The sequence below is a fragment of the Symphalangus syndactylus genome, chromosome 11, assembly GCF_028878055.3.
Source record: "Symphalangus syndactylus isolate Jambi chromosome 11, NHGRI_mSymSyn1-v2.1_pri, whole genome shotgun sequence".
Classification (NCBI taxonomy): Eukaryota; Metazoa; Chordata; class Mammalia; order Primates; family Hylobatidae; genus Symphalangus; species Symphalangus syndactylus.
In genome coordinates, this window is record NC_072433.2 from 15,783,789 (window position 1) to 15,800,097 (window position 16,309).

The 16,309-nt window shown below is 39.6% G+C and overlaps 1 protein-coding gene across 3 annotated transcripts in view; it reads left to right on the forward strand.

The window, feature by feature from the left end:
* Positions 1-16,309, forward strand: part of CPA6 (carboxypeptidase A6) — a 366,630-nt gene that overhangs the window by 329,365 nt on the left and 20,956 nt on the right. For all 3 annotated transcript variants that reach the window (XM_055298960.2, XM_063611540.1, XM_063611539.1), the window contains one exon: positions 12,850-13,052. In XM_055298960.2, coding sequence (XP_055154935.1) covers positions 12,850-13,052 — 203 coding nt within the window. The remainder of the gene's footprint in view (positions 1-12,849; positions 13,053-16,309) is intronic.

A 16,309-nucleotide genomic window follows, 5' to 3' on the forward strand; every position in this document is an offset into this window, starting at 1 on the left:
TTGGCTATTCCTCTAGAAAAACTGAAGGGATGATTGATAACGTTACATATGTATAAAAATAAATCCAGAAGGATTAAAGACTTCCATGAAAAAAAAAAAAGCAATAAAATTCTTAGAAGAAAATCTAGAAAGTACCTATAATTTTTAAGGATAGGGAAAACTTTCTTTTTTTCTTTTTCTTTCTTTTTCTTTTTGTTTTTATTTTTTTTTTCTTTCTTTTTTGAGATAGGGTCTCACTCTGTCACCCAGGCTGGAATGCAGTGGCACAATCATAGCTCACAGCAACCTCGACTTTCTGGGCTGAGGTGATCCTCCCACCTCAGCCTACCAAGTAGCTGGGACCACAGACGCACACCACCACAACCAGCTAATTTTGTGTATTTTTAGCAGAGACATGGTTTTGCCATGTTGCCCAGGCTGGTCTCAAACTCCTAAATGGAGGTGATCTGCCCACCTCAGCCTCCCAAGGGAAAACTTTCTTAACCAAGACCAAAAAAACAAAAGCCATTTTTTACAAAGACATAGTGATTATACGAAATTTAAAATGTCTAAAATGATAAAGTTGCCATAAATGATTGAATAGACAAATTTTAGATTTGAGGATAAAATGCAATGCAAATGACAGTCTTTACAAAGCACTTTCTACTTGGGTAAGGAAAAGATTAATAGCCCAACAGAAAACAAAATGAGCTAAGAACATGATTAAGCAATTCAAAGAGTCCGGTCTAAAGAATGAACACAAGCACACTTCCAGTAAGGAAGGCCAATTGGCCAGGCACGGTGGCTCACACCTGTAATCCCAGCACTTTGGGAGGCTGAGGCGGGTGGATCACCTGAGGTTGGGAGTTCGAGACCAGCCTGGCCAACAGGGTGAAACCCTGTCTCTACTAAAAATACAAAAATTAGCCTGGCGTGATGGCACACGTCTATAATCCCAGCTACTCAGGAGGCTGAGGCAGGAGAATTGCTTGAACCCGGGAGGTAGTGGTTGCAGTGAGCTGAGATGGTGCCACTGCACTCCAGCCTGGGCAACTGAGCAAGATTCCGTCTCAAAAGAAAAAAGAAAAAAAAAAGGAAGTAAAATTAAATGTTTGCCATCAAACTGGCAAAAATCAAAAGGTGATACATTTGTAGAGTATTGCTAGTAGGGATGAAGGAGAGATGGTACTCTTACACACTACTTGTGGAAATATAAATAGTAGCAATCTTAGTAAGCAATCTGGCAAAAAATCTATGAGAATTAAAAATATCCTTTTATAACTTTTAATTTTTAAATCATGTGAATTTACCATCTATTTAAAATGTGTGTGTGTGTGTGTGTGTGTGTGTGTATACACACATATTTCCTTCAGCCCAGGGCCCTATTCCTATAAGTCTGTCCCATTGGAATAAAAGCACTCAGGTGTAAGGATACATATACTTTGATGCTTATTGCATTATTGTTTCTTTCGGGTCAGTAGTCATGTCTCCACTTTCTTTATTGTGGTATTGTTTCATCATGGTAAAGAGAGAGAAATAAGCATAATTCCCAACAATAGACAGGAGACTAAATTATGTTACAATAGAATGAATTTAAAAGAATGAATTCAAATCTGAATGGAAGGAGTTCCTCAAAATATCATTGAAGAAAAAAGCAAGAGGCAAAAAAATTGTATGATTATGATCTTGTTTTGTGAGTAAAAATAGCTCTTTTCTATATATATATATATATATATATATGAATGTGTAATTTATACCTATATAGCTATATCAAGATACATATATGCATGGTGTGTGAGTACATATGTGCACACCAGTGTGTGTATTTGTAAATTATGTTAACTACACTGAGTTTTTAACATGGGTCATTCCAGGATAAGTTGACAGTGGGAGATGCAAGTGAAAAAGAAATCTTTTAAAAGATGACAATTTTTAAACTAGCATTGTGATTCCATTTATGAGAAATTTAAAAGCTATAAATGAAAAACATTGAAAGTGATAATATAACAATGAAAACACGTCACAATAACCATGACTTCCCAATACTGCTTACTAGAGGATTCAACTGCAACTGTCAGGTCAGTTTCCACAGGGACCAGTTGCTGTCAAACATAAAATAAAACCGAAGATTTCTGCTGCTTTTCTGTTTTTACTTATTTTCCTTTAAAAAAACTTTTAAATTTTTAAAAAATATATTTCAGATCTCTTTTTCTTTTCTAATTTTTTTTATTTAAAATTGAGATAATATGACAGAAATAAAACATTGAAAAAAATAATTAGGCTAGGCATGATGACTCATACCTGTAACCCCAGTACTTTGGAAGGCCGAGGACCAGCCTGGACGACATATCGAGACTATCTCTATAAAAAAAAAAGAGAAAAAGAAATAAATAATACCATTTTGTCAGCCTAGCAAATGACTTTTTTTTTTTTTTTTTTTTTTGGGACGGTGTCTCGCTCTGTCTCCCAGGCTGGAGTGCAGTGGCGCATCTCTACTCACTGGAAGCTCCGCCTCCCAGGTTCACGCCATTCTCCTGCCTCAACCTCCAGAGTAGCTGGGACTACAGGCGCCTGTCACCATGCCCAGCTAATTTTTTGTATTTTTTTTAGTAGAGACAGGGTTTCACGGTGTTAGCCAGGATGGTCTTGATCTCCTGAACTCGTGATCCGCCCGCCTCCGGCCTCCCAAAGTGCTGGGATTACAGGTGTGAGCCACCGCCCCCGGCCGCAAATGACTATTAATCTTTACTTCATTTTATTTTTTTTCTTTGTTTTTAACCATCTCATTTATACAATTGCATGCTCTTTTTTCCATTAAATATTTAATTGTAATCATTTTTCCATGTATTTTTTGAATTCACTCTCCGATGTTTATTTTTAGAGAAATAAAAAGGTGTTCTGAATGTCCAGAGAGACAACAGATTGCAATACACATACTTTTGCATACAAATGCCAGTTAGGAGATCAACCAAAAACTTTCTGTTCTCACATTCTTTTATGTCATCATTTATATCATAAATTCATTGAAGAAAAACAACATGTAGACACTGCTAAGGTATTTAAGTTAGATTTCATCTATCTTTCTCATCCTTATTTTAAGAGAATTAATGCCTTTCTACACAATTAATTTAAAAATTATTTTAATTATAGTTTAATTCATCTCTAAACATTCTAAATATTATTTTGGTATGTTTTATATAATATTAGCCTACAAACAAGACACATATATAAACTAAAAATATGTATCAGGGATATGCAAAAAGTTTCTTACTGATGGGATGAGGAATCAAAGACATTTGAAGAAAACAGGAAATCAGAAGTCCCATCTACTATTCAAGGCCTGTCACTCCACCTGGTTGCTGATTCCACCCATTCACATCTTTTCTAGAACTTTCTCCTATCAAATCTCTCTTTTTCTTTTTTCATCTGTACCTTTCCCCTATTCTTTCTTTAGATATGCTTGTCCTCCCTAAAAAAATCTTAAATCTGCCTCTTATCCCCAAGGTTACCTCTAGCCATCATTTTATATATTTTCTTCCCTTGTAGAACAAGCTTCCCAAAAAAGATAGTCTATACTTACTATCTCCTTCTCCTTTCTTCCCATTCATTCCTCTAAGCGCATATAACATCTGGCTTTTGCCCCTACCACTCTACTAATTTTTCTAAAGCAAAAGTCCCCAGTTACTTTGTTACTACAAAATTAAATGAAATTCTTTTCTGCATTTTACAGGCTAACCACACTCTCCTTGAAACATCAAGTCCCTGGATTCCTTGACATCAGCATCTTGTGGTCCTCCTACTTTCCTGACAATTCCTTCCTAGTGTCAATGACAGAGTCCTGTTATACTCCTTGCCTCTTTTAAATACTGGTATTCCCCACAGTTTGAAGCTTTTTATTCATTTTGAGTGATTTTACTTTTTTTTTTTTTTTTTTGAGACAGAGTCTCGCTCTGCTGCCCAGAGTGGGGTGCAGTGGCTCACTGCAACCTCCGCCTCCTGGGTTCAAGTGATTCTTCTGCCTCAGCGTCCCGAGTAGCTGGGATTGCAGGCACCCGCCACAACACCCAGCTAATTTTTGTATTTTTACTAGAGACAGGGTTTTACCATGTTGGTCAGACTGATCTCCAATTCCTGATCTCAAGTGATCCACCCACCTCGGCCTCCCACAGTGCTGGGATTACAGGCATGAGCCACTGCACTCAGCTGATTTTACTTTCACAAAATGGTAATGACCCCCAAATCTTTTTCTCTAGCCTAGTATTTCCTTTGAGCTTCATATTTATCTTTAGTACCCCATTAGCAATCTCTATTGGCAGCCAAACTTAACATGTCCAAAATGAAATAGACATCTTCCTTTTCTCCCTATATGTCCACATCCCTTCTCATCTATTCAATGTTTCATTCAAAACAACTACCGTCGGCCGGGCACGGTGGCTCACGCCTGTAATCCCAGCACTTTGGGAGGCCGAGGCGGGCAGATCACGAGGTCGGGAGATCGAGACCAGCCTGGCTAACACGGTGAAACTCCGTGTCTACTAAAAAATACAAAAAGCCAGGTGTGGTGGCAGGGGCCTGTAATCCTAGCTACTCGGGAGGCTGAGGCAGGAGAATGGCGTGAACCTGGGAGGTGGAGCTTGCAGTGAGCCGAGCGCCACTGCACTCCAGCCTGGGCGACAGAGCGAGACTCCGTCTCAAAAAAAAAAAAAAAACTACTGATGTCTAAGTTGGCCAAGCCAAAGAGGTAAGATGTTATCAAACCCCGCCTCATTGCCCTACATATTCAACCAGTCACCAAGTCCAGTTAGTTAATCTTCCAAATATTTCTTTGATGCACCCCCTTGGTATTGTTCCTAATACCGCTGCCCTAACTCCAGCTGTCACTATCTCTGGCCCAGATTGTTGTAATTGTGTCTTGATTTGGTCTCCCTGATTATAGACTTGCCTCTTACAAATCTAGCCTATAAACTTTTACAAGATCAGTCTGAAATAAAAACTTGACCATGTGTTAAAATCCTTCATGGTTAAGAGACTGAGGGGAAGAGAAATGTGAATTGACTGCTAAAAAGTATGGAGTTTCTTTTTGGAAATGAATGTTATAAAATTAGATAATGATGATGGTTGCACAGCTCGGTAAATATACTAAAAACTACTGAATTATCCACTTTAAAATCATGTGTAAATTATATCTCAATAAAGTGGTGATTAAAAAAAAAATTTCACAGTTATGGTAGCTCAAGACCTCCAGGAAGCAGGCATCAACTCAGGATTAGATGACAAGAGATGTATTTGAAGGAAACACCTTTGAAGGATAAAGAAGAGGAAGCAAGAATAGGCTAGGACAGGGCCCGGGAGCAGTGGCTCATGCCTGTAATCCCAGAACTTTGGGAGGCTGAGGCGGGTGGATCACTTGATGTCAGGAGTTGGAGACCAGCCTGGCCAGCATGGTGAAACCCCATCTCTACTAAAAATACAAAATTAGCCGGGTATGGTGGTACACACCTAATCTCAGCTACTTGGGAGGCTGAGGCAGGAGAATCAGTTGAACACAGGAGATGGAGGTTGCAGTGAGCCAAGATCATGCCACCACACTCCAGCCTGGGTGATAGAACAAGACTCTGTCTCAAAAAAAAAAAAAAAAAAGAATAGGCTAGGACAGCTTTTTTGCCATGATGCAGGTCAGAAACCTATGAAAAGAGAGGGAAACGAAGGATGGGGCTGGAAGAGTCTCAGACTAACGTGCAGCTCTAAGAAAGGCTTTGGCAGGCCTATGGGGATGCATCAAGCCAAAGGTGCCTTGTAAAGGATACCTGCATCTGGCAAGAATGGGCCTGCACTAGTGCCTCTTCTATGATCAGTCATTGGCGAGGAGCAACTGTGGGGAAATGTGGGCTTGATGAGAATGCAGTGATGGATCCAGAGGGTAGCAAGTGGAGCTGTCAGTCAACTATGCTCACTGTAGCAAGAGGTCTCAGTAGTGTATTTTATGGGCACCACGGAGGTTCTTCACTGCCTAGAGAACACTACAAGCTCCTTTGCATAATAAATAAGATGTTCCATGAACTAGTTCCTAATTACCACTCTAGGCGCATCCACCAAAATTCTCTGACTCACGTTTTATGTTGAACCTTACCACCAAATGTCTCTTGCCTTTATACTTTTGTTGATATTGTTCTTACTATCTGAAATTATCTTCTAACTCATATCTATCCCTCTAGATTTGTCTCTTCCAGGGAACATTATCTCCTCTAAGAAGATTTTCCTGAACACTCAGACAGGATGATTGCCTCTTTGCCCTGTCTTCTAAATATATCATAGCATTTACCACATTATATTGATTTTTTCTGTTACCTTTATGTCTTCCAGCATAATCTTTATGTTCCTCAACTCAGAGTCTGTGGCTTCTTCATATTTGATCCCCAATGCATAACATAGCGTCTAGAGCAGAAGTATTAAAAAATTTTTGTTAAGTTGAATTCAACATCAACTTGTAATTTTAAAATATAAGCCATTTGTATTATTACATTATTACACATAGTCTGACTTATGTTTTCATATATATTTGTGTTTCTTTATATTTCCTTGCTCTTTTTGGTGAAATTGTGATTATAATACTAAAAACTTCTTAATTCATTCTACATTCATTATATATGACCAAACATACGTAAGGTCCTTTTCCCCCACTGTTCACCCTGCATGCAATCTTGTGAAAAAACTTAGTTATTAAAGAGCACCTCTTTTATATACCCATCCCCATGCTCTGTAAGTCCATCTAGAAGGATGATATGAAGGAAAAGGGTTAGAGAAAGCCCCTAACAACCAAGCCCTTATATATTTTCTTCCTTATCATGTCTTGTTTTTGTTATTTAAATCATTAAACCATTTAGAATTTACTTTTGTATATTTACGTGCTAAGGATCCAACTCTGGTTTCTCCATATTATGTGCTAGTTTCTCAACATCATTTACTAAACAATCATTTTCTTGGTGATTCTGTTCCATTGGTCTACTAGTTTATTTCTGACTTTATATCATATTGTTTCTATGATTATATCTATGTATGTTTTAATGCCTGGTAGGATAAGCCCTTCTCTGCTCTTCTTTTCCAAGATTTTCCTAGCTATTTACGCTTCCTCAGAACTTTCAGTGCTCTTTAGTTGAGTTTTCTCCCAAAATCCTGGGGCTGGTATTTTTGTCAAAATTGAATTGAACAAAATAACTAAATAAATAGGGAAGAATGAATATCTTTATACTACCAAGTCATCATATTCACGCACATGGTATAGTTCTCTAATTCAATTCTGAAATTATAGATCTTTTAGTAGAGTTTTAACATTTTCTTTCTAATAGTCAGGCATTCTTTAATAGCTTAATTCCTAGATGTTGTGAATAATATCTTATTTTCTACTACACATCCTTATAAGTAATATTGCCAAGAGTAGAATGACACTATTGAATTTTTTTTTTTTTTTTTTTTTTTTTTTGAGACGGAGTCTTTCTCTGTCCCCCAGGCTGGAGTGCACTGGCGCGATCTCGGCTCACTGCAAGCTCCGCCTCCCGGGTTCACGCCATTCTCCTGCCTCAGCCTCCCGAGTAGCTGGGATTACAGACGCCCGCCACCACTCCCGGCTAATTTTTTGTATTTTTAGTAGAGACGGGGTTTCACCGCATTAGCCAGGATGGTCTCGATCTCCTAACCTCGTGATCCACCTGCCTCGGCCTCCCAAAGTGCTGGGATTACAGGCTTGAGCCACCACGCCTGGCCGAACACTATTGAATTTTTTAAGTTGATCTTTTATCCAGGTGTCTTGGAGACTTCTCTACTTCTTGCAAGATAAACAGTGTCTCAGAGAAAGTATCCTAGACAGGATCTAGTTTTTCTGCAATAGGATAATTCCTCAAAACTGTGGTGGGATTGTGTTCCCCCCAAATTCATATCCAATGAAACCTTGGAATATGACCTTATTTGGAAAAAGGTTATTTGTGGAAGTAATTAGTTAAATTCAGTGAGTTGTCCTTCTAATAAGAAGAGAGGACACACAGAGAAACACACAGGGAAGAAAGCCATGTGAACATACAAGAAGAGACTGGAGTATAGTCATGCACCACATGACAATGTTTTAGTCAACGGTGATTGTATATATGTCAGAGGTCCCATAAGATTATAATACTGTATTTTTACTCTACCTTTTCCATGTTTAGATACACAAATATTTATCATCTTGTTATAATTGCCTATAGTATTTAGTAGAATGATATACTGTATAGGTTTATGGCCTAGAGCAATGGGCTACACCATCTACATTTGCGTACGTACATTCTATGATGTTTGCTCACCGATGAAATTGTCTAATGATGTATTTCTCAGAACACATTATTTTTTATTTTTTATTTTTTGAGATAGGGTCTTTCTCTGCCACCCAGGCTGGAGTACAGTGGCACGATCTTGGCTCACTTCAAACTCCACCCCCTAGGTTCAAGCGATTCTCACACCTCAGCCTCCTGAGTAGCTGGGATTACAGGTGTGTGTCACCACACCCTGCCAATTTTTGTATTTTTAGTAGGACACAGTTTTACCACGTTGGCCAGGCTGGTCTCAAACTCCTGACCTCAAGTGATCCGCCCGCCTCAGCCTCCCAAAGTGTTGGGATTACAGGCGTGAGTCACCATACCTGGCCTCAGAACATATGTCTTTCTTTAAGTGATAGATGGCTGGAATGCATCCACAAACCAAGAAATGCCAAGGATTGCCAAGAACCACCCAAAGCTAGGAAGAGGCAAGGAAGGATTCTTCCCTAGAGCATTCAGAAGGTGGATGGCCCTGCTGACACCTTGATTTCAGACTTTTAGCCTCAAGAACTGTAACAGAATAAATTTCGGTTATTTTAAGTGGCTTAGTTTGTAGTAATGTGTTATGGCAGCCTTAGGAAACTAATATAAATACCAAGGCTGACACAATACTAAAAGTAAACATCTGGAATATCTACTTACACACGTTTTTTCTATGGATCTTCTTTATTTTTATTTTTCTATATGAAAACATCAGGCCAGGCACTATGGCTTATGCCCGTAATCTCAATATTTTGGGAATCCAAGGTGGAAGGATTGCTTGAGCTCAGGAATTCAACATCAGCCTGGGCAACACAGCAAGACCTCATCTCTATTAAACATAATTTTTTAAATCATTTTCCACAGGATTGGAGATAAAAAATAAGTAAATAAAATAAAATCAGTCATTTGATCAATTAGTTTCACCTATTAGCATTCTTCATAATCACTGTTACTTTAAGACTTATTTCTGCCATCTTAATTCCTATATTCCTGTTCTCTGTTTTCCAGTGTTTCTTTTCTTTCTTTTTTTTTTTTTTTTTTTTGAGACAGAGTCTTGCTCTTATTGCCCAGGCTGGAGTGCAATGGCATGATCTCAGCTCACTTCAACCTCTGCCTCCTGGGTTCAAGTGATTCTCCTGCCTCAGCCTCCCAAGTAGCTGGGATTAAAGGCATGCACCACCACACCTGGCTAATTTTTTTGTATTTTTAGTAGAAACAGGGTTTCACCATGTTGGCCAGGCAGGTCTCAAACTCCTTACCTCAAGTGATCCACCCGCCTTGGCTCCCAAAGTGCTGGGATTACAAGCATGAGCCACCATGCCCAGCCTCTTTTAAGAAAGAAGGTATTGCTCTGTCACCCAGACTAGAATGCAATGGCACCATCACAACGCACTGTAACCTCAAACTCCCAGGCTCAGGCGATCCTGACTCTGCCTTTCAAGTAGCTAGGACTACAGGTGTGTGCCACCATACCTGGCTAATTTTTAAAAATTTTTGTAGAGATGGGACCTCACTATGTTGGCCAGGCTGGTCTCAAACTCCTGGCCTCAAGCAATCCTCCATCCTTGGCCTCCCAAAGTGCTGGGATTACAGGTGTAAGCCATTGAAGATGGCCCTGTTTCTTCTTTTTTCTTTTTTCCTTCTTTACTACTTTCTATTAAATGGTTCAAAGTTACTTCCGTTAGTTGTGAAGTTTGTGTTCTATTTTTCTTATTCTGGTGGTTATTCCTAACTTAAGACCCATACTTAGGTTTTTTTTTTCCATCAATTTCTAAATTTAATCAATATCTATATCTCCTTTTCAAAATAGACCAACAATTTAGCATGCTTTTGCCTTCCCTGCCCACCTCCCTCTTTATTTTTCCATCAATTTGTTGTCTCCCAGAATTTGGTACCTACATCATTATACTTTGACCCCCCCCCCCCCGCTTTGGATATTGCTTATTTAGATAGCAGATGTTGTTAAGTTGCTTACTAACCTGCAATTCTCATATCTCTCTGTAGATATGAGATATGTAGAGTAGGCTCTCTGGAGTTACTCATTATTTTGTTGGAATACTTTCTTCAGGGATGTTTGCAAAGTATGTCAGTGTATGGTATATTCTTTTGAGGCCTTTTAGATGCTAGAGAACATCGTTATTTCACTCACATTGCAATGAGAATTCAGCTAGATATAGAAGCCTAGATTCAAAATTCCTTTTTAATAAAAATATTGGATATATTACTCTAATGTTGCTGTTGAAAAGTCAAATGTGAATGGAATTCTTGTTCCTTTCTAAATGACCTGCTTTTTCTCTCTAGAATTGTTTTCTTTTCTTAAATTTTGCTATAATTTGTCAAAGTGTTGATATTTTCCTCTTTATCTCTTGTGTTTGGTGCACAATAAGTCTATTCAATCTTCCCTTAATTGTGGAGACATTTTTAGCCGGGCATAGTGGCTCATGCCTGTAATCCCAGCACTTTCGGAGGCCAAGGTGGGCGGATCACTTGAGGTCAGGAGTTCAAGAGAAGCCTGGCCAACATGGTGAAACCCCGTCTCTACTAAAAATACAAAAACTAGCCAGGTGTGGCAGGGTGCCTGTAATCTCAGGTACTTGGGAGGCTGAGGCAGGAGAATCACTTGAACCCAAGGAGGCAGAGGTTGCAGTGAGCTGAGATTGCACCACTGCACTCCAGCCTGAGTGACAGAGCGAGACTCCATCACCACCTCCCCCCCCAAAAAAAAATTGTAGAGAAATTTTAATTAGCAGCTCTTCAAATATTTAACTTTATTTTTTTCTTTCCTTCTAGGACTCTCATTAATCATATATTGATATTTATTTTATTTTTCATGCCCTTTCATTTTTCTGTCATTTTTCCTATTCTTTACTCTTCTCGATGCCTTCTAGGAATGTTTCAAACCACTCTCCATCTTATTAATTCATTCATCAACTGTACTCATTCAATCCTGAATTAAATTGTTTGTTTCTACTTATCTTGTTGGTCCTTTTTTTATAACTCCTTGTCCCTGTTTGTTTCCAGTGCCCTCCTACATGCCCTTGAGAATATTGATGAGGATTATGGTAAATTCTTGTTTTCTCTGGCTCATCAGTTCTGCTCCCTGCAGAATTAGTTGTTTAGTTTGTGATCCCGCCTTTTCAGTGCTTTAGGTCTGTATTCCACAGATCTCTCTTTATTTCTTCCATTCCCTCCAGAGTATCAGCTATAGTTTTTCTGTTTTGTTTTATTTTGTTTTGTTTTGAGACAGAGTCTCGCTCTGTCGCCCAGCCCGGAGTGCAGTGGCACAAGCTCCACTCACTACAAGCTCCGACTCCCGGGTTCACACAATTCTCCTGCCTCAGCCTCCCGAGTAGCTGGGACTACAGGCGCCCGCCACCGCGCCCGGCTAATTTTTTGTATTTTTAGTAGAGACGGGGTTTCACCGTGTTAGCCAGGATGGTCTCAATCTCCTGACCTCGTGATCTGCCTGCCTCGTCCTCCCAAAGTGCTGGGATTACAAGCATAAGACACCACGCCCAGCCCAGCTATAGTTTTTATATTACATTCTGAGTTCCATCTATAGCCCACTTGCTTCTGAGGCATCTCCAGGATGAGATTCAAAGAAGGGAAACCCCAATTGCTGTAAGCTCCCCCACTCGACTCTTTACTTCCCTACAGCATAAACTACACTTACGGTCCTCAAGATTTAGCCCAATTTGACTGGGCTGTCTTTTCATGTTCAGTAGAATTAGGCTACATCACAGAACCACCAAATATTTTCTACTAGTTTATGGAGAGAATTCTCATTTTCTAGAGTTAGGGAAGAGACATTAGTGGCCTCATATGGCAAATAACTATGGAAAATCTAATTATTTCCACATTTTCTTAGAACCATGGTACTTCGTGATTGTTATGGTGATTCTTATTTTCCTTCCTTCCTTCCTTAGACCTCTTAAATATACCCTATATAGTTTGATTTTTAATTCAAAAGTTATTAAAATTTTGTTTTGAAGATTTCATAACCAAACTCTAACCAATCCCCAAGATAACTAGAAAAGCCTCCTGGTTTTACAAAACTAGTTTGGATAGCGCTGTTCTAAAAGTATAATAGAAATTGGTGAAATTATTTCTGGCCTGCCTTTATGTTCTTGCTATATCAATATTTGTATCTTCTCAGATACCTTTACATATGTCTAGCCTTTTCTTTCTATCTGACGTTAACTTATTCAACAAATGCTTGTTGAACACTTGCTGTACCATTGTTCTAGCTGCTAGATGCAGCTAGAAGTGATAGCTGATAGAGCAATTTCTTTAGAGTAGTTTGTGCAGGTTCAGTTGAAAAATCAGTACCTGGTTTCTATTCAGGCCCTCCTATTGTGCATGGGAACTTCAATCACCTTGGAACTTTTGTACTGATTTCCATAAATGAGAAGTTAGATGAATTGCTTAATAATACCATATGTTTGGAGAAATAAAAGAAAAATCACAACTTAACAGTGCTGATTTGTGTTTCTTGTTTCTTCCCTGCCCGCTTCATTACCCCATTTTCTTTTCTGACTTGCAGATGAAGGAGCTTCTATGCACCCTTGTGACGATACATACTGTGGCCCTTTTCCAGAATCTGAGCCAGAAGTGAAGGCTGTAGCTAACTTCCTTCGAAAACACAGAAAGCACATTAGGGCTTATCTCTCCTTTCATGCATATGCTCAGATGTTGCTGTATCCCTATTCTTACAAATATGCAACAATTCCCAATTTTAGCTGTGTGGTAAGTATTTGACCCTGTGCACGTGCATCAGGCTTCATGCTGCTTTTCTGAAACTAAGATGGTTCTAAGTACTAATGATAATGGCAAACACATGTTTGTGTTTATCCTAATAAGTATTTTACATGTATTAATTCATTTATTCTTCAATAACAATCATATGAGGCAGCTTTTATTATCCCCACTTTACAGATAAAGAAGCTAGAAGCTGAGAGATTAAGTAATTAGATGGAGAACACACAACTACTAAGTCTCATAGCCAGGATTCAGCCCAAAGTCTAGTTCCATAGCTGTTGCTTTTAACCATAGTGCTGCTTCTCAAATACAATCATTTCAAACCTATTTACATTCTTAGCACAGGTTACACAGAAAAGGTCAGGGTGGATTTGATTAGTATCATAGCTTTGGTCATGTATGCAAGGCTGTAATTAATTTTATTGAGTAAATAATTGTTCATAAATTATAGATTGATTCTCATTAATTAAAAGCAGGTTTTAATTTGTAAGTGCTATTTGCTTAATGCTACTAAGTCTTTGGGTATGTATCTGACAAGTTAGTACTAAGAATGAACAGACGTTCAGGCATAAGATTACTTAAAAATGAAAAAGCAGAGTTTCTTTCTCTCCTTATATCAGAAACCCAACAAGCGATTCACTACAGGGCATCATTCGTCATGAAGTGAGTCATTTCAGAGCCTATAGCATCTAAAAGCCTATAAAGTTCAAAAACCAAGAAAAACTAATATACGGTGCTAGAAGTCAGGTGGCACTTACCTTTGGGGAAAAGGAGGGGGTGCAGTAATTGGGAGGAAATTGGGTTGCTGCTGAAGTTCTGTTCCTTGACCTGGATGGTGGTTACATGAATGTATTAAATTTGTCATCATTTGTTGAGCAATCAACTCAAAAACGGTATACTCTTCTACGTGTATATTTTAGGACTTTTTTGGCCTCTTGACACCAAATGTGTGATGTCTTTTTCCAGTACCACTTCTCCAACACCACTTGGGTGTCCAACAATTTAATTCCATTTGGTCACTGACTACCCAGAGTTAGCATCAGACTCCACAGGTTTAAGGACTCAGTCCCACACGACTGCCCTCACTTCAGACACCAGTAGCAAGTAGGGGGTTTCCAAGTTAACCACATTCCTGGCTGACTTGGCTGCAGAGTCTCAGGTTCCTGCCAGCCCACCTCTGGTTTGCTAATTCACTAGAATGATTCACAGAGCTCAGGAAAGAGCTTTGCATACTATCATCTCTTTATTTAAGATACACAGTTGGCTGGATACAGTGGCTCGCTCCTATAATCCAAGTACTCTGGGAGGCCCAGACAGGTGGATCATTTGAGCCCAGACATTTGAGACCAGCCTGCACAACATGGTGAGACCCCCATCTCTACAAAAAAATTAAAAATTAGCCAGGCGTGGTGGTGGCACACACCTGTGATCCCAGCTACTCAGGAGGCTAGAACAGGAGGATCACTTGAGCTCATGAGGTCAGGGCTGCAGTGAGTCATGTTCATGCCACTGCCCTGCAGCCAGGAAGACAGAGTGAGACCCTGTCTTAATGAATCAATCAATCAATCAATCACAAAACTCAGGAACCACCAAATGGAAGAGATGCGTAAGGCAATGTATGGGGGAAGGGGCGCAGGGCTTCCATGCCTTCTCTGGGTGCATCAACCTCCCAGCACATCCAGTGCTCATTAACCCAAACGCTCTCCAAACCCTGCTGTTTAGGGGTATTCATGACGATTTCATTACACAGGTCTAATTGATTAAATCATTAGGCATTGGAGTTTGGACTCAATCTCTGGCCTCTCTCTCCTCCTCAGAGGGTGAAGGATGGAGCTGAAAGTTCCAACTCTCTAATCACAGTTTGGTCTTTCTGGCAGCACCCTGCATCCTGAAGCTACTTAGGGGCCTCCAGCCCCAAGTCATCTCATTACCATCCAAAAGACACCTTAGCACTCTGGAGATTCCAGGAGTTTTTAGAAACTGTGTGCCAAGAACCAGGACAAGGACCAAATATTTATTTTTTATCATACCACAATGTTATACTTGAATTTAAAATTTTATTAAAGAGAATCATTCCCTTTCTCCCTACACCTTGAACTCCAAATCCTGCACCAATTGCTTGGGGTTTTAGGAAATTCTGATCTAGATGTCTAAGACTTGTGGAGGACCTGGGGAAGACTTTTATTCTGTCCAAAAAGAGAATTTTGTTCTTGGCATTCCAAGAATTCTAAGCAAATTCCCCCTCTTTAGAACTACTGTAAAAGTGATAATTATATTCTATACTGCTATTCTTTAGCTGCTGTGCAGGTCAAATATACTTTATTTTTGTTGCTGCTGCTGCTATAGCTGTTGTTTTTGTTGGCCCGACACCCTAACAATTTGTATCACAGTATTCCTATAGGCAAATGTTCAGAGTTTTTTTACGTGGGCACTGTGTCTGTTTATATTCACACAACAGATGATGTGGACTATATAATATATAAAAATTATTGTATGAGGCCTGGGCACAGTGGCTGACACCTGTAATCCCAGTGCTTTGGGAGGCCAAGCTGACAGGAGTTCGAGAGCAGCCTGGGCAGCATGGTTTAACCCCATCTCTAAAATAAAAAATACAAAAATTAGCCGGGCCTGGCAGTGGACACCTGTAGTCCCAGCTACTTGAGAGGCTGAGGCAGGAGAATCACTTGAACCTGGGAGGTGGAGGTTTGCAGTGAGCCAAGATGGCACCACCGCATTCCAGCCTGGGCAACAGAGTGAGACTCCATCTGAAAAAAAAAAAAAAAAAAAAAACAATTATCATATGAGAATGTTCTTCATATTTTATCTTCCCACCTTAAGTTAAGCCTATTTTCCTTTGTCTTGGATTGGAACATGTGGCATAAAATGGATCATTAGTGCCTATAATCCCAGCACTTTGGGAGGCCCAGGCTGGAGGATTGCTTGGGCCCAGGAGTTCAAGACCAGCTTAGGTAACATAGTGAGACCTCATCTCTACAAAATATTTTTAAAAACTAGCCAGGCATAGTGGTGCATACCTGTAGTCCCAGCAACTCAGGAGGCAGAGGTGAGAGGATTGCTTGAGTCCAGGAGGCAGAGGTTACAGTAAGCTAAGGTTATGCTACTGTACTCCGGCCTGGGTGACAGAGTGAGACCCTGTCTCAAAGGAAAAAAAAAAAAAAAAAAAAAGGATGAATTTGCCTCCCCATGGACATCTGGCAATGTCTAGAGACATTTTTGATTGGCAC